Source organism: Eschrichtius robustus, chromosome 9, assembly GCF_028021215.1.
Source record: "Eschrichtius robustus isolate mEscRob2 chromosome 9, mEscRob2.pri, whole genome shotgun sequence".
Lineage (NCBI taxonomy): Eukaryota > Metazoa > Chordata > Mammalia > Artiodactyla > Eschrichtiidae > Eschrichtius > Eschrichtius robustus.
Genome location: NC_090832.1, coordinates 18,346,789 through 18,372,239, shown reverse-complemented (window position 1 = coordinate 18,372,239; position 25,451 = coordinate 18,346,789). Strand labels below are relative to the sequence as shown.

Sequence of the window (25,451 nt, the reverse complement as noted above, 5' to 3'; positions counted from 1 at the left end):
CCGAGGGGAAAGTACAACCCATCCCAAACTTTCGCAGATCCGGGGCCCTAGGAAGGGAGAGCCAGGCCGAAGCACCAGCCTCTCCCGCCGCCCAGAGTGCCCAGCTGCAGCGAGGAGGGGGTGCACGCAGCGCCGGCTGAAAACGGGCGGTCCCCGCATCGCGCCCACCCGCCGAGCCAAGGCGCCGCGGCCGGGCGCCGAGCGGCCGTCCCTGGGAGAAGCCAGAACGCCGGGCTCCGGCCTGCGCGCGGGCTCCGAGCAAAGGGGGATCCAACGCAGATCGGGAAAGGAGAAGGGAAAGTTGACCTCACAGCCTCGCCCAGCCTGGGGAAGTGCCCGTGGGCGGCCGGCGAGCGCGCAGGCTGCAGCCAGAGAGGTTCGGGAAGAAGTGAGCGCAGAGATTTCCACGAGCTAGAGAAAACGGATTAAAAAGAAATGTGAAAAGCAATCCAAGGCATCCGCGGGAGCCCGGCAGTTTAGAAGACACCCCGTCCCCGCTAGGAGGACGACAGTGACTCGCACTCGCGAAGACAAGGCGCTCCTGGGCGGCCGCGGATCTGCGCCGAGGAGCTGCCTCCGCAGCGTGGGGCGCGCGTTCAGACGCCAACGGCGGCGGCCAGAAACTGAGATGCGGCGCGCAGCCCCAGGACGGTCCGGGCTGCGGAAAGTCCTGGGCGGCGCCACGCGCCGCTGACCCCGCGCGGGTCCGAGGGGTGTGCCCGGGCCCCGCCCGCCTCCGCCTCCGCCCCCTCGCGCGCCCGCCACGCGCCCCTCCCCGCGGCGCCGGCGGCGGCAGCGGAGAATCTAGGGGCGGCGCGGAGCGGCTCACCGAGCCGTCAGTGCCTGCGAGCTCGAGGCTGCTTGGGGAATTCACTTTGCCGCTTTTCCGCTTCTCCCTCTTCAGGCTTCTGATGGCTTTCTATCTCCGGCCCTATCCTTTTCTTTAAAAGGAAAACTTCACTGAGATTTTTCTTTCCCCTTGGAGGAGAGGATTAAAAGTTCTCAGAACTGGTGCCGCCCGTGCCGCTCGGGCTCTGGGACGCCGTTTGCCGGCGGGGGTTCCAGTCCCACCATGTGCACCAACATAGTTTACGAGTGGCTGAAAGCGCTGCAGCTCCCGCAGTACGCGGAGTCCTTCGTGGATAACGGCTACGATGACCTGGAGGTGTGCAAGCAGATCGGGGACCCGGACCTGGACGCCATCGGGGTGCTGGCGCCCGCGCACCGGCGCCGCATCCTGGAGGCCGTGCGCCGGCTGCGGGAGCAGGACGCCGCCGCCGCCGGCCTCTACTTCACGCTGGAGCCGCAGCCACCGCCCGCGCCACCCGGGCCGCCCGCGGTCGCCGTCCCCACTCGCCGCCGGGGGGAGCCTTGCGGCGGCCAGGCCCAGGGCCCCCGCGGAGACCCCCGCAGCCAGACGACCGCCCCTCGCGGCAGGGAGCTGGTGAGCTACCCGAAACTGAAGCTGAAGATCATGATCAGGGATAAGCTCGTCCGCGACGGCATCCACCTGAGCAAGCCCCCGTACTCCCGCAAGGTAAGGAGGCGGCGTGGGCGCGCGGCGGGAGGGACGCGGCCTGGCCGCTCCTGCCCAGGCTTGGCAGCCCACTTTTCCCAGGAAACGACGGGAGACGAGGAGGCTCTGGGTATTTGGGATTCTCTTCTGAGTTCTTTCTGTGTTCGCTCTTCTATTCCTTGCTTCCAGGTGTCACCAACGGTTGATAAGACAGGATCCCTCACCCAGGTGTTACTTCTAAACTAGGGCCAAGTGTCCGCGTAGTCTCGGTCAGGAGCTGGGCGCGCGGTGCTTCTACAGGAGCACAGGACAGGTCATGATACCCTACGTGGTAGTGTTTGGGTCTGAAGGTACCAGAAGACTGGTTAAAACCCACATTGTTCTCGACCTTTCTTTTTCTCACCTTTTTGAGAAGCTCCCAAGGGAAATTGGCCGACTCTTTTCTTCAAAGAGTGAGAAATGATGCCCTGTTGCTCTCAATTCCAGAAAGTCGAATCCCAGCTGCAAATTTGAAAAGTGAACGACTGACATGAGCAGTCTAGGAGAGAAGTTAACAAAACACAAGTCAGTCCGCTTGGGATAAGTTCGTTCAGCTTAAGTATAGGGAGGTAATGGGTGCTAAGGACATTGGTGGTAATGGGGTCACGAGGGCGTGCTGCCGAGTTCTGTGCTGGGTCACCGGTTTGGTTGATTGTTAATCCAGATGAGATGAAGCAGGTACAGCTGTGACTTCTAGAAAGCCTGAGTGGATTCGCATGTAGGAAAGGAGGGCACAACACAAGGAAGTGAGATTTTCCGTCACCAGTGAGGACTTCCCTGGGGAGAAACTGGGAGAGTATGGCAGCTGATCTGTGAGGAAGGCTGAACTGTGGATTTGGGCTTTTAATAATTAACTACAGAAAGTCTTAATTTCTTATAAGAGCTCAGCCACCAGCTGAGTCTGTTCAGTTCAGTCTTCTGCAGCCATCCAGGTAGAGGGTCCTGACTTGAAAGGGAGACGTAAACAGTACATGTAATCCTCAAGCTTGCCTGGAGTTGCCCAGGAAAAGGAGCACCTCAGCGGGAAAGTCAAGACATAGAGAGAAGCCCAGCGGAAAATGATGGCAAGCATGCTGTAGCTGGAGGGGAGTAGACACAGCACCGCAGCAGAGACATGCGGATAATCCAAATGTTGTGTGCGGATAATCCAAATGTGTGCTTGTCTAGGACACTTGCGTTGCTTTATAGTCTTAAGTTACGGTCATAATGTCTGGATTTAAGGAAGTTCAAGAGAAAACTTTGTAAAAAGTAGATAAAAATATCTAGGGTAGATGAGAATAGAAGGTTTAATATTATCCATATGTTATCTTGTAAGACTGGCAACTGAGATAACCTGCTTAAGAGTATAAATTTGTTTTAAAAGAACTATATAAAGAGGGCAAGTCCGGAGGACAGTTTGCCTCAAATTAAACACATGTTCCAGTTACCCACTCTGACTGTGTTTCTGGTATGTGCCCCAAACAGGGCGATGAAAGGGAGAACACAGTTTTCCCAGGCAGGTAGAGGTGGAGATATGTGTAGTGTGTATATTATGACTCTGACCATCACTGTAAAATAAAGGCTCGTTTCTGGAGATGGCAGGTCAAAGGAGTTCAAGGCCAGTCAGACTTTTGTGATTACATCCCGGGAAGTGAGGCGGGCTTAGGCTGAGAGAGTGTGAGCTCCTGGGCACATGGTGAGGGCAGAGGTCAAGTCCTGGCCAGAAAGGGATGTCGAGAACAAGTTAATATCACTAGGGCTTGCTTCTTCTTCAGGAGAAGAGCTGGGTACAGGGCTGGGAGGGCAGAGGAGAGTGTGGGCTGCAGGTGGGGATGATGTAACACATTTTGATTCTGATGCTTAAAAAGACAGGCCTCGATATCAAACTCAGAAGCTGAAAAGGATAAGTGGAAGAGGATTCTAAGGACATGAATAGTCTGGGCATTGGCTTTGGACTGTGCATTCCTGCCTAGATCAGTGTGTGAGATGGTAGTGCATGTGAGTAAGTGCAATTTATCAAAGAAAATTTCGACTTACATTGTAGTACTATTTACTTTTGTAAATAATAATTTATGTCAACTTCTATATAAATCCCATAACAATAATGTTTGATAGTAAAAATATACCCTCATTCACTTTCTATACATATGTAATTTGTCGAACTGATGAAGAATAAAATGGGGCCAGAAGTGTTTTTGTACCTCCTTCATTGATGCTCCAGGTGGGGATCAAAAAAATGGAGCTGACGAATTTAAGTGTAAAAAAAATTCTGTCACTTCATATATTTGTTACAAGAAAAACACACACTGAAATAGAAACTAAAATACAATTAATGTACCCCAAACTGAGCATGCACGTGTGTAGTGCCAAATCATGTTGGTTTTTCTGAATTTGTTGTTTACGTGTGCATTGCTTCTTAAATTTTGGATTTTAAATGATCTAAGACGTTGTTTTCTGCAACAGTGTTAGGACTCTTTTTTTTAAAATAAATTTATTTATTTATTTTTGGCTGAGTTGGGTCTTTGTTGCTGAGCTCGGGCTTTCTCTAGTTGCTGCGAGCGGGGGCTGCTCTTCATTGCGGTGCGCGGGCTTCTTATCGCGGTGGCTTCTTTTGTTGCGGAGCACAGGCTCTAGGCCCACGAGCTTAAGTAGTTGTGGCACGCAGGCTCAGTAGTTGTGCCTCACGGGCTCTAGAGCACAGGCTCAGTAGTTGTGGCACACGGGCTTAGTTGCTCCGCGGCATGTGGGGTCTTCCCGGACCAGGGCTTGAACCCGTGTCCCTTGCATTGGCAGGCGGATTCTTAACTGGGCCACCAGGGAAGCCCAGGACTCTCTTTAAAGTGTGATCCACTTTTTAATTTCTCCAGATTCCTTTGCTCTGTCATGATCAGAACACAGTGTTCATTCTGTGCATTTGGAATTCTGCTTGTTAGAGAGGCCTTACGTCTCCTTTATAGTCTGCATGGCTGATCCTTGTAATTTTTTTGTACTTTGGTGAGAATATTAGATGGTTTGAAAGCGGATTTTACGTAGGATGATCAAGGCAGGAATAGTGAATCTTTACAGAGGAAAGTAAGTTGAGGAATTTTCCCAAGAATTACTTGAAAGGACTGCAGGATTGTGGTATTTGCCCCAGTAACAGTTAATGTTACCAGGAACTGTGCTGCAGTGCTGTGTTCATTGTCTTATCAACAGTTGCCACTTTCCTCTTTTAGGTGAGTTAAAATGTAAGAAAAGTAAGTTTTTCTTTGTACCAAGGCAATCCACTTTGGAAAACCAGGAGCTTGGAAAGAGCACTACTTGAAATCTAAAAACATTGGATGAATCCCTCTTCTGCCCTGTCCTTAGCTTCTCCGACTGCTGTGATTTCTACCTTAATGAAGTGGGGATATGTTTTCACAAAGTAAGGATTAGGAAAAGCTTTGTGTACGTGTTCTCAATACTTTACCAAGCTTCTCTATGCTGAGGCTCTGCCAGGCTCCAGGTTACTATGATTGGCAGGATGCAGAAGCCCTGCCTTCAAAAACTTGGGATCGAGCGGGGAAGACATAAAATGGAATGAACAACAGTGATGAAGTGTAGTGATTGCTTCCAACCTAGTTTGCGGGGAGGGGGGACCATGGCAGACTTTCTAGAACTGGCCTTTGGTCTGAGAACTGAAGGATGGAGGGTTTAGCCTGAAGGAGAGGAGGGTCCTAAGGGAACAAGCGTTCTAGGTATAGAGAACAGTGTGTGCAAAGGGCCAGAAAGGGAAGAAGTGCAGCAGGGCACCGGGAATTTAAAGGAATTCAGTCTGGCTGGAGCATAGAATGCTTGGAAGAAGTGGCAAGAGATGGCGAGACAGGCAGGGGCTGGTCCTGGATGGCCTTGGAGTAATATGTAGGAGTTGGAGTGTATCTCGAGAGGGGAGCTATTGATGGATCCTGACCAGAGATAGAGGAAAGGATTAGGACGAGGTTGCAGTGTCAGGAGAGATTTGCTGGCAGCCTGGACTGCGTGGCGACAGGCTGGGAGGTGCCACAGAGGTAACTGAGAGGTAGAATTGCCAGAACTGGGTGATTGTTTGGATGACAGGGATGAGAGGGGAGAGAGGTTGAGATGACGTGTAGATTTCTGATTTAGGATTGCGATGCCCTTTCCTGAGCAGGGGACCCAGGAGAAGAGCAAGTTTGGAAACAAAGATGTTACCTTCAGGTTTAAATATACTGAGTGTCTGATGCCGGAGGCATATTTGAACATATTTGTCTAGTTGGCAGTTGGAAATACAGTTGTGGAGCAGAGGAGAGATGCTGTGACAAAAGATACAGATTTGGGAGTAGTCTGCACATTGAAGCCACAAATATGAGTGATCTGTAGAGGGAGAAGGGAGAAGGGACCAGGACAGAACCTTGGGGAACACCAGGATTTGGGAGATGGGCAGAGGACGAAGAACCTTCGAGGGAGGTGGAAAGGGTGAGTCAGTGGAAGCAGTGACGCTTCGGGGAGGAGGGACTGGTCAGGAGGTCAGAGACCGGTCAAGCAGGACAAGAACTAAATGTATCCATGGGAAGTAGCAGCCATGCCGGCAGGGACCTCTGAAATAGCAGGTTCAAGTGAGGGACCAATGAGAGGACGTGGAAACAGGGAGCATAGACAACTTTTATTTTAAGATTTAATTTTTTTTAAAGAGCAGTTTTAGGTTTGCAGCAAAATTGAGAGGATGGTCCAGAGAGTTCCTATATACCCCTGCCCCACACATGCATAGTGTTCCTCACTCCCACCAGAAGTGGTACATTTGTTACAATTGATGAACCTACCTTGATGCATTATAACCACCTAAAGTTCATAGCTTACGTTAGGGGGTCACTCTTGGTGGTGTGCATTCTTGACTTTGAACAAATGTATAATGAATGACATGTAGCCATCATTATGGTATCATGCAGAGTATATTCATTGCCCTAAAAATCCTCTGTGCTCTGCCCATTCATTCTTCTTTTCCCCCAACTCCTGGCAAGCAATGATTTTTTGCTCTCTCCACAGTATTGCCTTTTCTAGAACGTCACATATTTGGAAAGGCTACATAATATATAACCTTTTCAGATTGGTTTCTTTCACTTGGTGATAGGCATTTATGGTTCCTTTGTGTCTTTTCATGGCTTGATAGCTCATTTGTTTTTAGCGCTGAGTAATATTCCATTGTCTGGTTGTGCTATAGGCAACTTTTTAATGAAGTCAGACTGAGAAGATAGAACTAAAGCTATAGCTGGAGGAAGAAGGGAGAATTTGAGTCAAGGGAAGAGTTTTGTGAATTTTTTTTTTTTTAAGGATGAGAGAAGCTACAGCCTGTCTAAGTGTTGGTGGGAGGGAGCCAGAGAGAGGGAGTGGGTGAAGATGTGGGAGAAGGAGACCACCCAAGAGATCAAGGAGGTGGGAGGGAATTGTGTCCAGAGCACTGGAAAAAAAAGGGGGACACACTTCCAGTGGGAGGGGATGCCTTCTCTATGACAGAGGGGCAGAGAGGAAGGGTGAATGAGGAGACTGGGAACTTTGTGGGGATGGCGTTGAAGAGCCCTCATTTCTCTGTCTGCTCACATGATACCAGTGAGGAGGGAGATGGAGAGATTAGAGGTTTATGGAGCGTATTGCGTTAATATACAAATACTAGGTATTATGCATCTGATGTTTATAGCTATGCCTAAATGTAAACATTATACAATAATGCTTGTAGGATGGATATAGCTAAACGTGAATAGAAAGTACCCTCACCATTCCTATGTTTGCGCTGCAGGTTACAAGCTATGTGTGATGTTGTATTGTGTCCTGTAAGTTTGGCAGTGCTTGTGCATGGGGGTTGTGGTAGATGTGGATTGTATGGGACTGTAAAAGTATCCTGTTTTCTAGCAGACTTGGAAAAGCGGAAGGCAGGCTCTAGGGTAGATGGTGGATGGGGAAGGTGTATAGACTTCACTGAAAAATATCTCCTTGCCACACACTACCAAGTAGAGCTGAGTTAATATAATGTTATTTAGCAATGCTGTAGGAGTGTTAAGCTTCATTCACGCCTCAGTGTGAATTTAATTACTGTAAGTAACAAGACTCTCATGGTAATAGGGTTATTCATGGATTTGGGGGAGAGATGGCTTGGGATGGAGGTGTTTGGAGAGACAGGTGGCATGAGGGCTTTTGTTTTTGGGGGCCAGGGTGAAAGATATAGAAAAAATATTTAGAAAGGAAAGAGAGAGGTTGGCAGAGAATATGCTTGTGTCCTTTGGAGTTGTGCCTTGGGTCCTGGCAGAAGCTGAAATGACAGTAAATATTCCTTCTCCCAAGAATTCCTCTGCCTTCATGGTGCTATCATTGTTTATTTTCAATCTATTGTTTAACTTATTCATGTAGTACCATGGGAGACATGACAACTTTTACAAACTTATTTTGGAAAATGACTCTTATAACCAAGTTTGTGGATATTAGCAAGCATTGAGCAAACAACATTTGCCAGATGGATAGCCTGGCCCCTGTTACCCCGTAGCTGTCCTTGCTTGGACATTTCAGCCGCCATCATAGTGGTCATGTCTTGGCTGTGTACAGAAAAGCCTGTTGGCCCAGGTCTTACTCCTGATTATAGGGGGATTTGGTAATTAATCAGCAGTAAATTTTTAGTACAAGTGATACCCAGTCATTTCTGCAGGCCTGAGGATACAATAATGAAAATTATTTGTAAAAACTTCAAAAATTAGATTTTCAAAATTCGGTTGTAATGTTCAAAACTGTCACCTGGTAGTGAGAGATTGACATATATACTACTGATACTGTGTATAAAATAGATAACTAATGAGAACCTACTGTATAGCACAGGGAATTCTACTCAATGCTCTGGGGTGATCTAAATGGGAAGGAAATCCAAAAAAGAAGGGATATATATACATATAGCTGACTCACTTTGCTGTACAGTAGAAACTAACACAACATTGTAAAGCAAATATACTGCAATGAAAATTTTTTTAAAAAGGAAGATAAAAAAAGAGCAAAAAAAAGAGAGAGGTTAAGCAACCTGCCCAAGGTCATACAACTTGCCCAAGGTCACACTCTTAACTACTGTGGATGGGAAGAAAAATACAGCTATTCCTTCTTGGTACGTATTATTATTTTCATATTTTTATTAAAATTAAAAAGGTCAAAAAAAAAGAGAAAGCTCTTTTCTCTGCACTGGCATCTCCAGTCTTAAAGAGGTCTCAGTTGTGCTTATTCTTCCTTCCTCACTGTTCAATGAGAAAAAGATGCTCGAGGCAGGATTAGCGGTACTAAGGGTGGCCTCATGAACCTTGTCTGCCCTTAAGTAGTTGTCTAACACATGCCAAAAAAGAAGAAAGAAATTTTGATAAAAAAGCACATTTTTTCAGATTATGTAAGTAATTAGATTCCAGTTCACCAGAAATATGTTCTGAAATGGATTTTCTTGAAGTAAGGTAAGTCAGATGACACGGACTCAACCAACGCTGGTGCTTGAAATTAACAAGGGATATCCTAAGGTATTTGGAAGAACATTGCCCATGGTGAGGGAAAGTACACCCAGGACCATGATCGGTATAACTTTTCAAGGTTATAGTCTGTGTAGAGCTAGAAACAGCATCGGGTCCTTAGCTATAGCTAAGACTTATTATGCTATTGCTAGCACTTGAGTTAAAAAGTTTTTAACAGTTATTTTCTAAGTTTTATGAAAAATGCTATTTCAGATCAACCGCTGATTTGGACTCGAGGATGCCTGGGAGGAGTAGGAAGGGAATCCTTGTTTTCAGTCAATATAAAAAGTATTAAGGGCAAATAATTGTGGATCATGCCAAAAGGCATTAAGCATACAATCTGTCTTATATAGAGACTAAGTGACATCTAATAGTTTAAAGAGATTTAATTACTGCTTCTAATTGAAATAAATGGTCTGATGAGCTCTTAAAACCTTACCGTTATGTTTCCATAAAGTTATAAATACAAACAAAATAAGACCTACTTCATTTGGAACATGTCCGAAAGGTGAGGAAAACAATCAGCATGTATTCTTTACCAAAATCATAATGAACAGATTTTCCAAATTTTAAGATATTTTCCCTAAAGCATACCATAATTTTATAATAAGACTAGAAGTGTACCTGTTGTATTTGACACCCATATTTTTTAAACACCCTACCTCTATTTGACAAAACTATTTTAAGTAAAGTCATGGACTAATACACAGCAATTATTTTCTTGATTTCTTCTTTAGTTTTAAACAGTTAACAGTTAAAATAAGGAATATATTTCAGTTTTAAAGAATTCAAATTTAGTAAAAACATTTCATCTATAAAATAAAATTTGCACTTAACCAAACTAACATATTGCACCTTGCAGTTTGTACTCTGTTTCACTGTTTTGAGTTTTCAACACATACAAAAACTCTAAGTGGTCATAAGAATAATGGAATTGAACTAACTCGTTTCACGTTTTTCTGTTTTTTTACAAATCACGATGCCATCATTGTTTATTTTCAATCTACAGTTTAACTTATTCATGTAGTACCATGGGAGAGACATGACAACTTTTACAAACTTATTTTATTTATTTATTTTTAAGTTTTTTAAAAAAATTAATTAATTTATCTTTGGCTGTGTTAGGTCTTCGTTGCTGCACCTGGGCTTTGTTTAGTCGCAGCGAGCGGGGGCTACTCTTTGTTGTGGTGTGTCGGCTTCTCATTGCGGTGGCTTCTCTTGTTGTGGAGCACGGGCTCTAGGCGCACGGGCTTCAGTAGTTGTGGCACGTGGGCTCAGTAGTTGGGGCTCGCGGGCTCTAGAGCGCAGGCTCGGTAGTTGTGGCACACGGGCGTAGTTGCTCCACGGCATGTGGTATCTTCCTGGACCAGGGATTGAACCCGTGTCCCCTGCATTGGCAGGCGGATTCTTAACCACTGCACCACCAGGGAAGTCCTACAAACTTATTTTAGAAAGGACTCTTATAACCAAGTTTGTGGGTTGGTGCCAACCATATAACCAGGAGTTCTGTGAATTAACTCCCAGGTAGAACACAATGCCTATAAAAGGACAGGTAATAAAAGATGCTAATTAGAAGCAAATGTAAATGCCATTGAAACTCGACAGTAACTGTGACAGCTAGAAGTTAGGCCAACAAAAGGTTTTTTTCAGGGAGAAGTGTTTTATCACTGACATTGTTTAGAGTTTCTATACGTCTTGTTCATAATTTAAAATTTCATTTTGTTTTAAGGGCCCCTTCTTTGCCTGCCCTTTCTCTCTGCCCTTTCCTTGGAAGACATAAGGAAATATGATCTTTTTAGTTTAAGAAATGTTATTTCTTCTTTAAAATAATGCCAGTATTTATCTCAAAAGGTTGTAGTATGAATTAAATGGGACAATATTTATGAGGTTGTTTTGTAAATTCTAAAAGAACTTCACAAATTTGAAGTGTTCTTACTGATAGTGAATAAATCATTGTTTCTAAAACAACTTTGAAAATATTTCTGATTGAAAAGTAAATATACTGAATTGAGAAAATTTGGAGAACACTGAAGCAGACTGAGAAGAAATTTAAAACGGTCTGTTTTACAGTTTCTAACACTACAGTGTATTTCTTTAAAAATCACCTATGAATTAGAATTTCTGTCTTGTACACATGCATAAATCTGGTATTGGATAAGAGTAAGGATACGGCTAGTCCTATGTTGGCAGATATCATTTGAAAAATGATTTTAATGCTAAGACGTATTCCATCTTAGTTTAGCACCATAATTAATTTAACCATTTTCTTATTGGGTTGAAACCTCACCCATGTTATTATTGATTATTTTAATTTCTTCATAATTTGAAAATGTCATGTTTGAGAAATAGTATTTCATCATTCTTTGAATGACATTTCTTAGATTATTGATTTACATAATTTCATGTTTGTGGCTTTTATAATTATGTATTGCTTGTTCACTGTGCTTGCCTGTTTTTTCTGTTGGTCTTAGACCACTTCCAGTTGCTTGGCAAGAGCTCTTTATATATTAAGGAAAATAATCATTGTTGCATAGAGGTTGCAGAGATTTTTCAGAGTGTGGTTTACGTTAGATTTTTTTTTTTTTTTAAAGGAACTCCTTTATTTATTTATTTGTTTGTTTGTTTGTTTATGGCTGTGTTGGGTCTTCGTTTCTGTGCGAGGGCTTTCTCTAGTTGCGGCAAGTGGGGGCCACTCCTCATCGCGGTGCGTGGGCCTCTCACCATCGCGGCCTCTCCCGCTGCGGAGCACAGGCTCCAGACGCGGAGGCTCAGTAGTTGTGGCTCACGGGCCTAGCCGCTCCGCGGCACGCGGGATCCTCCCAGACCAGGGCCCGAACCCGTGTCCCCCGCATTGGCAGGCAGATTCTCAACCACTGCGCCACTAGGGAAGCCCTACGTTAGATTTTAATGATTTATTTTTGGATGTCCAAAATTTAAAAACTCTTATGTATTCCACCTTATCAATAATTTTAGTTGTTTCTTCCAAACTGGAGGAATATAGAGGGTACAGACTTAGATAGAATTGAAGTTACATTCTTTTTTACCACTTACTTGGACAAATTATTTAATCTTTCTAAAACTAAGTTGCTTCATCTATAAAATGGGTATAATATTACCTACTTCTTAAGGGTGTTGAATCAGAGAGACAGTATATGAAAAGTGCCTCAAAGAATAGCTGAGAGTAATTCCTCAAAACATCTGGCTAATCTTTGTCGTATAATACAAAATCTTGTGATTATGAAGTTATTCTCAATATGAAGACCTATCTTAAATTATTAGTTCATGTCCTTATGGTTCTGTTGAGGCTAAATGTTCTTTCCATAATTTCAAAAAGCTCTTTAAATAACAACATACATAATTTGTTTGTCATAATAATTGAAAATATTTTACTCAATTTACCATCTGCCTTTTCGGTTTTCCTTTCTCTTTTTTTAAATTAATTTTTATTGGAGAATGGTTGCTTTATACTGTTGTGTTAGCCTCCACTGCACAACAAAATGAATCAGCCATACACATACAGATATCCCCTCCCTTTTGGACTTCCCTCCCATTTAGGTTACTGCAGTGCATTAGGTAGAGTTCCCTGTGCTATACAGTATGTTCCCATCAGCTCTCTATTTTATACATAGTACCAATAATGTATATGTGTCAATCCTAGTCTCCCAATTCCTCCCACCCCATCCCTTTCCCCCTTAGTATCCATCCATTTGTTCTCTATGTCTGTGCCTCTATTTCTGCTTTGCAAATAAGATCATCTATACCATTTTTCTAGATTCCACATATATGCTTTATTATATGATATTTGCTTTTCTCTTTCTGATTTACTTCACTGTGTATGACACTCTCTAGGTCCACCCACGTCTCTACAAATGACCCAATTTCATTCCTTTTTATGGCTGAGTAATACTCCATTTTATATATGTACCACATCTTTATCCATTCATCTGTGGATGGACACTTAGGTTGCTTCCATGTCCTGGCTATTGTAAATAGAGCTGCAATGAACATTGTGGTACATGACTCTTTCTGAATTGTGGTTTTCTCTGGGTATATGCCGAGTAGTGGGATTGCTGGGCTGTATGGTAGTTTTAGTTTTAGTTTTTTAAGGAACCTCCATACTGTTCTCCATAGTGGCTGTATCAATTTACATTCCTACCAACAGTGCAAGAGGGTTCCCTTTTCTCCACACGCTCTCCAGCATTTATTGTTTGTAGATTTTTTGAGGATGGCCATTCTGACTGGTATGAGGTGATGCCTCATTGTAGTTTTGATTTGCATTTCTCTAATAATTAGTGATGTTGAGCATCTTTTCATGTGTTTTTTGGCCATCTGTATGTCTTCTTTGGAGAAATGTCTAAGTCTTCCGCCCATTTTTTGATTGGATTGTTTGTTTTTTAGGTATTGTGCTGTATGAGCTGTTTGTATATTTTGGAGATTAATCCTTTGTCAGTTGCTTCATTCGCAAATATTTTCTCCCATTCTGAGGGTTGTCTTTTCATCTTGTTTATGGTTTCCTTTGCTGTGCAAAAGCTTTTAAGTTTAATTAGGTCCCATTTGTTTATTTTTGTTTTTATTTCCATTTCTCTAGGAGGTGGGTCAAAAAGGATCTTGCTGTGATTAATGTCAAAGAGTGTTCTGCCTATGTTTTCCTCTAAGAATTTTATAGTGTCTGGCCTTACATTTAGGTCTTTAATCCATTTTGAGTTTATTTTTGTGTCTGGTGTTAGGGAGTGTTCTAATTTCATTCTTTTACATGTAGCTGCCCAGTTTTCCCAGCACCACTTATTGAAGAGACTGTCTTTTCTCCCTTGTATATTTTTGCCTCCTTTGTCATAGCCTAGGTGACCACAGGTGCGTGGGTTTATCTCTGGGCTTTCTATCCTGTACCACTGACCTATATTTCTGTTTTTGTGCCAGTACTATACCGTCTTGATTACTGTAGCTTTGTAGTATAGTATAGTATGAAGTCAGGGAGCCTGGTTCCTCCAGCTCTGTTTTTCTTTCTCAAGATTGCTTTGGGGACTTCCCCTGGTGGCACAGTGGTTAAGAATCCACCTGCCAATGCAGGGGACACAGGTTCGATCCCTGGTCCGAGAAGGTCCCACATGCCGCGGAGCAACTAAGCCCGTGCACCACAACTACTGAGCTTGTGCTCTAGAGCCTGTGAGCCACAACTACTGAGCCCGCATGCCACAACTACTGAAGCCCGCACACCTAGAGCCTGTGCTGGGCAACAAGAGAAGGCACCATGATGAGAAGCCCATGCACTGCAATGAAGAGTAGCCCCTGCTCGCCATAACTGGAGAAAGCCTGTGAGCAGTAATGAAGACCCAACGCAGCCATAAACAAATAATTTAATTTAAAAATTTAGACAACCTAACCTCACACCTAAAGCAACTAGAGAAAGAAGAACAAACAAAACCCAAAGTTAGTAGAAGGAAAGAAATCATAAAGATCGGAGCAGAAATAAATGAAATAGAAACAAAGAAAACAATAGCAAAGATCAATAAAACTAAAAGCTTGTTCTTTGAGAAGATAAACAAAATTGATAAACCTTTAGCCAGACTCATCAAGAAAAAAAAGGAGAGGACTCAAATCAATCAAAAAAAAAAGCAAAAAAAAAGATTGCTTTAGCTATTCGGGGTCTTTTGTGTTTCCATACAAATTGTAAAATTTTTTGTTCTAGTTCTGTGAAAAATGCCATTGGTGATTTGATAGGGATCGTATTGAACCTTTTTTTTAAATGGAGAAGTATAACCAATCTATTTTTGTGATTACTTTTATTCTTATAATAAATCCTTTCTTTAGTCCAGGATCAGTTAATATTTACCTATATCTCCAATTAATTTATTTGGTTTTAGGTTTACATTTAACTCTAATTCATCCGAAATTTATTTTGGGACATGATATAAGATAGAGTTCTAATGTTATATGTAATCATACACAGGTGATAATTTTATCACCTACTTTACAGGAATTATAGCTTTTATTTCTGTGTTCTGGTCCTATTGCATTGGCTAGAATTTATGTAGCATTGTTAAATGATAGTGATAATTAGATGTTCTTGTCTTATTCCAAATTTTAATGGACATGCAACAAGTATTTTGTTATTATTCTGACATTGGCTCTCAGCTTAAGATACTCTTCATGATGTTGAAAAGCATCTTTGTTTTCCTAATTTTGTAGGCATTTTTATTGGGAATGGATATTTGATTCTATTAAATATCTTTGTAGCAACTTAAAAATAATTGAAAGTCTTTTTCTTCCTGGGCCTAATGTTGTGATGTATTGCATGAACAAATTTCCTAATATGAAACCATCCGTAAGTGTTCTCTTTTGAAGCAACCTGAGTGTGAGAGGAGGAATTTTGTGATCTTACTCCCAGATTATTGTGACATTCTTTTACATTACATAGCTTTTCTTTCATGAATGATGTTTGACATTTACCTTCAGTTTGGTAACTACTATGGCAGTTATTGTCATGATATTATTACAGTTGACTTCCTGCCAATAGCTTTTTGGAAGTTGCCGTCTCTGTCTAGACAAGCAAGAGAGGCAGTGACAGCAGTGAGACGTGGGGACCAGCCCCGCACCCTTCTTGCTCAAAAGACAACAGCCACATAGTCGTGGGTAACGATTTAATTTTCTGGTTTTGCAGACATTTTGTTTTTGAACCAGAGGGCAGAGACTCTGAGGGGGGTGAGGGGTTAACTTGAATCTTTATTGATTTTACTGTTTTCACAGCCAAAATGGGCTTTTTTCCCCCCTAAGTATAGTTCGGGAAATTGCTCCCAGATTCTAGAATTATATTCTTCTCCTTCATCCTCCCACTCTTCCACTCCCCCCACTCCCTTGTACTCCCCCATCAACTAGTCTGCTCCCTTCCTGCCCTCACCCTACCCAAGGCCTGTTGGTGGAAAATACAGATGGGGGCTGCTTGCCAGATGCCATGTTAAACTGAAAACCCTTATAAAAGAAATTGAAGTGGCGTTCATTTTAATTTGAATGTTTGGCTTTGCGTAGAAACAATAGCCCAATTGTAACAAAGATGAAGTTGGAAAACTCTGTAAGAAATATTGTTATAACAAATCCTTGATTTACATTTAAACATCTGTTGACAGGTCAAAAAGAATTACTTTTTTAAAAGGTAGTTGAAGCAAGGATTAAAGATGGGGTACAGGAATGGTATGTTTCTGGAAGAAATACCTACCTCAGGTGCTGAATTCAGCTCAGTGTGTAGAAATGGATGCACCCAACGCTTCCCAAGCTGGCCATCAATCATGCAATAAATATTTAGGCACTTTAAAGTAACCATATATCAACGCAGAATGGAACACTGCTGGATTAGGAAGTGCTCCTTTGGGAAACTCTTGATTGACAAAAGTAGTACTGCATTAAGTAGCAGCAATATTTTCATGGCCAGAAAGTAATAAAGCAATAGATAATCTTTATGAAGAGGAAAATATTTTACATAAAAAACCGTTGAGCAATTCTTAGGACTTGCTAACTACAGGATCCAGTTAAGGTGAAAAATAGCTCTACCTAAAGAAAAAAATGATAATTCAGTGAATTGTTAATTGCATCCAAGTTCAGTGCTCTAGTCACTGTCATTGATAAGGCATCTAAAGAAAAGAGGGGATTCGTTGCTATCTGGGATTGCACGAACCACCTGTATCTCTGGCTTGCACAGTAGGAGAAAAATTCAGGATATGTGTATTGCATCCATTATAGATTAGAGTGGAGCCAGAGGGTATGCAAAATAATTTACTCTTTTGAGACCTACTTCGTTATGGAGAGGTGGTGGAGAGATGGAGTTAGGTTGGTGACATTAACTTTGAGTTTTATTGTTGTGTCATTTTATTTTAGTTTTTAATAAATTTATTTATTTTATTTATTTTTATTTTTGGCTGCACTGGGTCTTTGTTGCTGCGTGCGGGCTTTCTCTAGTTGCGGCGAGCGGTGGCTACTCTTCATTGCGGTGCGTGGGCTTCTCATTGCGGTGGCTTCTCTTGTTGCAGAGCACGGGCTCTAGGAGCGTGGGCTTCAGTAGTTGTGGCACGCGGGCTCAGTAGTTGTGGCGAACGGACTTAGTTGCTCCGCGGCATGTGGGATCTTCCCGGACCAGGGCTCGAACCTGTGTGGCCTGCATTGGCAGGCGGACTCTTAACCACTGCGCCACCAGGGAAGCCCCTTGCTGTGTCATTTTAAATCAGAGTTTTCACCGCCACTTCTTGGCACAGCGGTTTGGGCCATATGTTTACTCTGTTAATATGGTTCCTTGTATTGATATACTTATCTTGAAAATGGTGGTGAATTGAATCTTCTGATCGTTTATTAAAACATTGTGACAGTGACATGCTTGACCTGCTGAGGCATATTAGTCCTGCTCCCTGACAGGAAGCATGATCTTCTTTGTTATCCCCAAGATTGCTGTTTTGGGATGCACATGCTAAATTATATTAAAAGTGATTTGTAGGGAAACGGGGAGAGGGTTGGTGTTCTTTTGAAAGCAGGCAAATTGAAAAAGCAAGAGCTTCCTAGAGTAGGGAACTCACCCTGTAGTCTGAACACCTTTCACTGTGCTTTGATTTCATTCACTGTAAAATTTAGACTTATTCTTGATTCAACCTTATATGAATTATTTATGGATATGTCTGATTCTCCTCTTCACATCAGGGGAGGACTTCTCTTCTTCCTTGTACCACCTCCCTTGTGCAGGATAATAATAGTGATAACAGTCTATATTATTTGTTAATAGTGCTTTATGACATTATTTCATTCAATCCTCATTACAGGTCTCTGAGGAAGATGCTATTTTTGCTTTGGGAAAAATGAGGCATAGTTGTGGGGTAGGGAGTGAATATGTCCTAAAGATTTTTACTTTATTTTTAAAATTTAATAGCATACTAATTAGTGTAAATTTCACAGACTTACGGTAGAATGAATCCATATTTCGTGTTTGATTTAAGATAAGGAGAATTCCTTCATTCTTTCCACATGCATTACAAATACTGATTGGCAAAAGGAGACTGGAAAGAAAGTCATATATAAATTAAATCACACCAGTTTGGTGACAAAAGTCCCTGTTAATCTTGAGCATCCACTGATGAAGTGAGTAGCCATCATTAACTATGTATGATTGTTACTGTGGTACATACTCTGCAAAGCAAATATTGGTTTTCTTTGGTTCTGCTTTTCAGGAGTTTTTACTGAATTAATGTCTTTGCTAATAAATACATAACTTGTGATTTTAGTTTAAGATAAGTTCTTAAGATCAGGGCTTTTCTTCTTTTAGACAAAGTGGAGAATAGTACTGGAAGCAGGCATTTAATCAAATGATTCTTTTCTTTCTTGGAACACTTCTTGAAGTTAATTTGAGTTGCTTTCTTAGCCTCCAGCACAGTTTTTGAATATCCATAATGGCATATTTGGTGTTTGAGGTGGGATTTGGAAACAGTTGAAAGTCATTTTGGTAAACAAGTTAGCTAGCAGGTAGTCCTATTTTAGTCCCAAATACCAAACAATCAAATAAAAAACAAAACAAAAATGTGACTATCACGAGACAAGTCTGATTTTCTTAGAACTGTGCATTTCTCAGGAGAAATGATTTATTAATATCTTGATCATGTACATAGCTCTACTGTTGTAATAAGCATTGTCTCCCAACAAAAATTATTTTTAAAAAATTTCTTATTTTAAAATTTTTTTAAAAATTTAATTTTATTGGGTTATAGTTGATTTACAATGTTGTGTTAGTTTCAGGTGTACAGCAAAGTGATTCAGTTATATATATATATATATATATATATATATTTCATTCTTTTTTAGATTTTTTTCTCATATAGGTTATCACAGAATATTGAGTAGAGGTCCCTGTGCTATACAGTAGCTCCTTGTTGGTTATCTATCTTATATATAGTAGTGTGTGTATGTTCATCTCAAGCTCCTGATTTATCCCTCCCCCCACGTTTCCCCTTTGGTAACTCTAAGTTTGTTTTCGGTATCTGTAAGTCTGCTTCTGTTTTGTAAATAAGTTCATTTGTATCATTTTTTTTAAGTTAGATTCCACATATGAGTGATATCATATGCTATTTGTCTTCCTCTGTTTGACTTCATTTAGTATGATAATCTCTAGGTCCATCCATGTTGCTACAAATGGCATTATTTCATTCTTTTTTATGGCTAATATTCCACTGTATATATGTGCCACATCTTCTTTATTCAGTCCTCTGTCGACGGGCATTTAGGTTGCTTCCATGTCTTGGCTATTGTAAATAGTCGGAAAGGATACATGCACCCCAATGTTCATTGCAGCACTATTTACAAAAATTATTATTATTATTTTTTAAAAGAAGTGTTTCTTTTTCCTTTTGCTTTTATTTATTTATTTATTTTTTATATTTATTTTTGGCTGTGTTGGGTCTTCGTTTCTGTACGAGGGCTTTCTCCAGGTGCAGCAAGCGGGGGCCACTCTTCATCGCGGTGCGTGGGCCTCTCACTATCGCGGCCTCTCTTGTTGCGGAGCACAAGCTCCAGACGCGCAGGCTCAGTAGTTGTGGCTCACGGGCCCAGTTGCTCCGCGGCATGTGGGATCCTCCCAGACCAGGGCTCGAACACGTGTCCCCTGCATTAGCAGGCAGACTCTCAACCACTGCGCCGCCAGGGAAGCCCCACAAAAATTACTTTTAAAGATACCTTTTTGGGTCATATGTAAGTCTTGATTTGTTTGCTTAAAAAATCTATTTAATCATTTGTAATAAGTATCCCTTTTGCTTAGGTTCATGTGTTTTAATGGTCTTATTTTGCAATTAAAATTAAGAATAGATATTTGAAATTGAGTAGCAATTAAAAACTTGGAGAAACAGGCTGTCTTCTAGGCCTTAATTATAAAAGAGGGAATTAACCTCTTCTGAAGAATTAGCTGACATATTATTCAATTCCAGTGAGACTCAGCCCATGTTACATCTGTGAACACTGTGTGTGTCTTAATGGGAATATTCCTAGGATACCTTCAGATCATTTGAGTCTGAAAAAAGACTCACATACTGAATATGAGGCTTAATTTTGTTGGAGAGAAGGAAAGGAAAGTTTCAAAATAATGAGAAAGCCTTTGGTTCTACTGTAAAGTCCTATAGGATCATTAACTTGTTTTAAATAATATTTAACTCTAGAGTTCTGCTTTCACTTAAGGTGTAGAAAACCACAAGAAGATACTACTCCCACATTAACCGTGAGAAAAAGGTGGATAATGTACAGTATCATGCCTATTTTTGGTCCCATCAGAGACCTGAGTTCTAAAGGTAGTCAGATGATCTAAATTCCAAGGAGAGAAGAGACATCATTGTTTTGTCTTCAGCAGGGCCCGAGAAGGAGGGTTAGCAGCCATCAAAGCAGATGTGAAGACAACAAGTAAAATTTTTGTGAATATTTAAAAGCTACTATGGGCTAGCATGACAATTTTAAATTGTCAGGAACCCCAGATACAAAGAGGATCTGTATCTATCAGTACTTACCACTTTTTACCATAGGCCTTCAACTCAATACGCATGAGAAAGAATGAGTGGGGCAGGAAACCAGAGGAAGCTTGTCAGTGGTGCAGGCATGTAGGTGATGGCCAACTCTACCCCTCGGAGACAGGCACAAAATCCACCAGTGTCCCAGGACTTGTGTCATAGGACACAGAAGCTGTCATAGGCAGGGGATGGGCAAGAAACCTGCCCAAACCTGGATCCAGGCAAAGTTTGGTACATTGTTGGAATAGGGATAGAAAGTATACTGTCTCAGCCCTGCACTGATGCTGGATAGATCCCATCAGCTGGGGAGAGTAGGCTTGGATTCATGATCCACTGATCCACCAGTGGTGCAAGGTAGAGGCGGGCTGTCATTCATAGGTAGAAGAGGAAGGGATGCTGAGAAAGCCTCACTTCTGAAGCTCAGGTGCACAAGGTCTGTCAAGACAGAGGCTGCAGCAGGAGAATAAAGAAAACTCCTTTGACCCCACCATGTATTGGTGTGGAACAGGAACACTAAGAAAAACGCTCTGTTACCCCAGGTCTCACATTAAACATAAGGTGGCTGGAATCCACTGCTAGAAGAATTCATGGTTTTCGCTGTACCGAAAGTTACTATAGCATCAACAAAACACACACCCACCTCAGTACTCTTAGATTAACTCAAGCACTCACAATAATAGCCTGACAGCAGAAGAGATATGCCCATTCCAGAAGTAAATTCATTTACCTCAGTCTCAGCTGCTCTTCTGTATACAGTGTTTTGTATTTAATCAAAATCTGTAAGATATGCAGAATAAAAAGGGAAAAGAAAATTAACCTACCAAGAGAAAAAGCAGTCAATAGAACCAGACCCAGGAATGACCAGGATGTTGCAACTATCAGATAGAAACTTAAAAAATGGATATTAATTATAAAAAATATACCATAGTAATGTAAGATGTTAAAAACGGGGAAGCGGGTATGGGGTTATATGGGAACTCTTTGTACTATCTTCTCCATTTTTCTGTAAATCTGAAACTGTTCTAAAAATGAAGTTTATTAAAAACTATATTGTTAAGGAATATATTTAAAATATATTATTAAGGAAATAAAAGTTCAAGCCAGAGACTGAGAGAAAGAATTTGCAAAGTGCCTGTCTGATTAAAGAAAGAACTCTTAACAACTCACTAATAAGAAAATCATTTCAGCAGGAAAATGGACAAACATTTTGACCTTCACCAAACAAGATTTATGGATTGCAATTATGCACATGAATAGATGCTCAACATCATTAGTCATTAGAGAAATGCAGATTAAAACCACAGTGAGATGCCATTAGAATGGCTAGAATTAAAAAGCCTGTCAAAACCAAGTGCTGTTTAGAATATAAAGCAAGTAGAACTCGCATACGTTTCTGTTGAGAATGCAGGATGGTCCAACCTCTTTGGAAAACAGTTCGGCAGTTTCTTATGAAGGTGCGTGTAAGCTTACCATACAAACAAGCAGCCCCACTCATAGCTCTCTACCCAAGAGACATTAAGCGTTATGTCCATACAAAGACCTATGCATGAATATACATGGAAGCTTTACTTAAAATAGCCCCAAACTGGAAACAACCCAAATCTTCATCTACTTGTGAATGGATAAACAGATTGTCATACATCCATACTATGAGATACTACCAAGCAAGAAAAAGGAACAAATTACTTATACTTGGCAATAACATGTATGAACCTCAGAAGACTTATGCAAGGTGAAAGAAGCCAGACACAGAAGACTACATAGTGTATGATTCCATTTGTATGATATTCTAGAAAAGACAAAACTGTAGTGACAGAAAAAATATCAGTGATTGCTGTGGGCTGGGCTGGAGGGATGGGAATGACTGCAAAAGGGCACAAAATTTTTGAGATGATGAAAATGTTATATATTTTATTGTGGTTGTGATTTCATGACTGTGTACATCTGTCAAAACTCTTTGAGCCAAATAGATAAGAAGGGTAAATTATTGTACGCAAATTATATTTCAACAAACTTGTCCAAAGACACGATTAAACCATAGATGAACAAATAGTAAGTTCTCAGAAAATAATTTAAAATGTAATTTTAAGAACTTTTGGTACTTTCTGTCTACAGTAATGCTGTGCTATGTGAGGGGCCTTGAACAAGTTACTTCACTTCTTGGGTCCTTATTTTCCTTATCTATAAAATGGGATAGCAGTCCTACATACCTGATATGAATTTTTTGTGAGCATTTAAATAATACTCATAAAGGACTTAGAAAAATTCCCAGAACATAGTAAGTACTCAAATAATGTTATTTCTGTGCTGCTTTAGCTTCTGTGTGTAATAGGGGACTGAAAACTTAGATGTCCATGTGTTGTTGATAACCTGAAGTAAGGATTTAGTTACTATTGTTAACTGAAAAAAATGCGCAACCTAAAAGTTGAGGGTTATGTTTTGTTTGATGGACTTACTGAGGACTTAAACCCCCGATATAGTCTCTCAGATAGCTCTGAGGGACTCTTCCAAAGAGGTAAGAGAGGAGCCAGGATATATAGGAGTTTTTGCCAAAAAAAAAAAAAAAAAACCCAAAACCCATGTAGTCGGAACATCAAAAGATTACTGTTAACTAAAGAAAAAAGAGACATCTCAAGTTAATGAGTTTAATGCTTTTCTATGTATGGGAAGATGCAAGAGTCTGAGCTTACTGAAATTATTCCTTTGATGTGCACCTTAACTATCTAGGGCCAGTATCCTGTTTTTCTCCACCCTGAGTTCCCCTCAGGTGCACCATCAGGGGTGGCTGCAGTGGCTGACGACTTGATGGCTGCAACATCCTTTGTTTACTGAAGTGGCAGGTGACATTCTTTGTCCACACAATTTTACTTCAAAATTGATGTTTGCTTGTGCTATTGCATAGACTCATTTCTGCATTCATTTGAAAGTTTTTAACTGGGCACTCTCTCTCTGTTAGACATTGTTTGTCTTGAAGAATAAGACTCAGTCTGTGTCCTCAAGAACTTATTGTGAAAATAGACCACTCAGTAGGGGATTACAGTGCTTTGACTGTGATAAGTACTGTTGAGTAGGCATGGGAGCCTGTTATGGGAGTCTATAGAGTGGGTATCTGATCGGGAAAGCGGGAAGGTTTTATGGAGGAGGTGATGATATGGCTGACCCCTGATGCAAGCTGGTCATCAGTCGGCCTGTTTGGGAGTGGAAACGCATTTTTAAAGGTCCATGGAACACTGATACAGAAGGAAAAGAAACTTAAAAAACAGAACTGGATCTGTATAAATAGTATTCGACCTTTTAGTAAAATCAGTTGATAGCCAAAGTTTAGGTAGCTAGAGGTTACAAGGGATCGGATTGGATCGGATTCCAACTTTTCCCATTTGTGACATGGCATTGTTGTCAGTCACAATGGAAATGTCAAATTTAAACCACAACCATCAAATTCCTGAAGAGAGCAGTCAAGGTTTTTAAACTGAGGCGTGAACCATGGTGCTAGGTTCCTGCATGGGCAAAATCATCTGAAGCCTGTGTCTCAAAGCCTGATGGCGAGAGAAACATCTGTCAGCCTGTGTTAGAGAAGCACTGGTTATTGTTAACATCCCTGAATATGCTTTAGAAGGATCAGTCTGTTGATATGCTTACCTACAGGTAGAAAAACACAACCAAGAAAGCCAGTATGCCATCTGAAAAGCTAGACGGTTTATGATAGTGATAAGCATCAATTTCTAAACTGATCTTAGGTTCCAGCAAGCAGGTACAGGTCCAACCTTTGGGCCATTATCCTTGGATATACCACAGAGACCATACCTGGCTGGCTTTTGTTATTTTGTTAGTGTCACCTACACACCACACTCTAGATGGCCTGCTAGAGATGAATTCCTGGGGCAGAGTCCAGGCATCATGAAGTGGGCTGTGGCAGCTCAGCTGAAAAAAAGTACGAACATTTGCAGAGGGAATGGCCAACAGTGTTTTGCAGAGAAAACATTGTAAACCTAGAAATTTGGGGGCCTAGATTTGGTGGTTTCATATTTTTGTTTAGTTCTGTACCTTAGCATATTACTGATTACTGTTCATTAATATTTTAAAATTAATTGACGTTCAGCAAATATTTTTTGAACACCAAGAATGTGCAAAGTACTGTTAGGTGTTATGTGGGGAATTCAAAGGTAACTAAAGTATAAATTATGCTCTAATGGAATTTATAATCTAGAGGAGGATCTATATGGACATATCTGTATCTGTATTGATATCTATGTACACCCACAAATCCATACATAGTAAATATGTATATATGTAAGTATACGTAATATTTCAGTATGATATGAATGCCAAAATGAAATATAAACAGAATTTGGGGGGGTACGAAAGAGAAAGCTGTCCATTTTGATTGGAGGTTGGGAGGATCTTTGGAGAGTAAATGGTAGGTTTCACTAGGCAGAGCTACAGTGGGGACTAGGGACTGGAAACTGAGGGAAATAGACTGTCCGTTTTATAAACTTTTGAATATTCAGCACCTTGCTACACAACATTTGTTGAATGAATGCATGCATGAAATATCATCACCAAAATGTCAGAGTAAAGAGGGGCATAATGTAAATTGGTGAGTGGTCCACCATGGGCAGTGCTCAGCTAGGGGCCAGTGTTTATATGGTATAAGGTGCAGCTTAGCGCTGGGCTGGGTTTTTGAGGGACTTTGCTATAGTGCTAAGGAGTTCAGAATTTATTCCGCTGCCTGGGACCTGTCGGATATGTTTGACCTGGAGAGTTACCTATACTTATTTATTTTACAGAGCTCCTTCATGCTTTCACCATTCTTTGCTTTCTTTCCTGTTATCTCCTCAGGAGTTCTGAATCTCTTTATCCACAAGCACCAAGTTTATTGGGCTCCACCCTACCCCCATCTTTGGG

At 41.3% G+C, this 25,451-nt stretch overlaps 1 protein-coding gene across 1 annotated transcript in view; it reads left to right on the top strand.

Moving 5' to 3' along the window:
• The first annotated feature begins 1,072 nt into the window (after nt 1–1,072).
• SAMD5 (sterile alpha motif domain containing 5) overlaps nt 1,073–25,451 on the top strand; it is a 50,867-nt gene continuing 26,488 nt past the window's right edge. The window contains exon 1 of the mRNA XM_068551503.1: nt 1,073–1,537. Coding sequence (XP_068407604.1) covers nt 1,073–1,537 — 465 coding nt within the window. The remainder of the gene's footprint in view (nt 1,538–25,451) is intronic.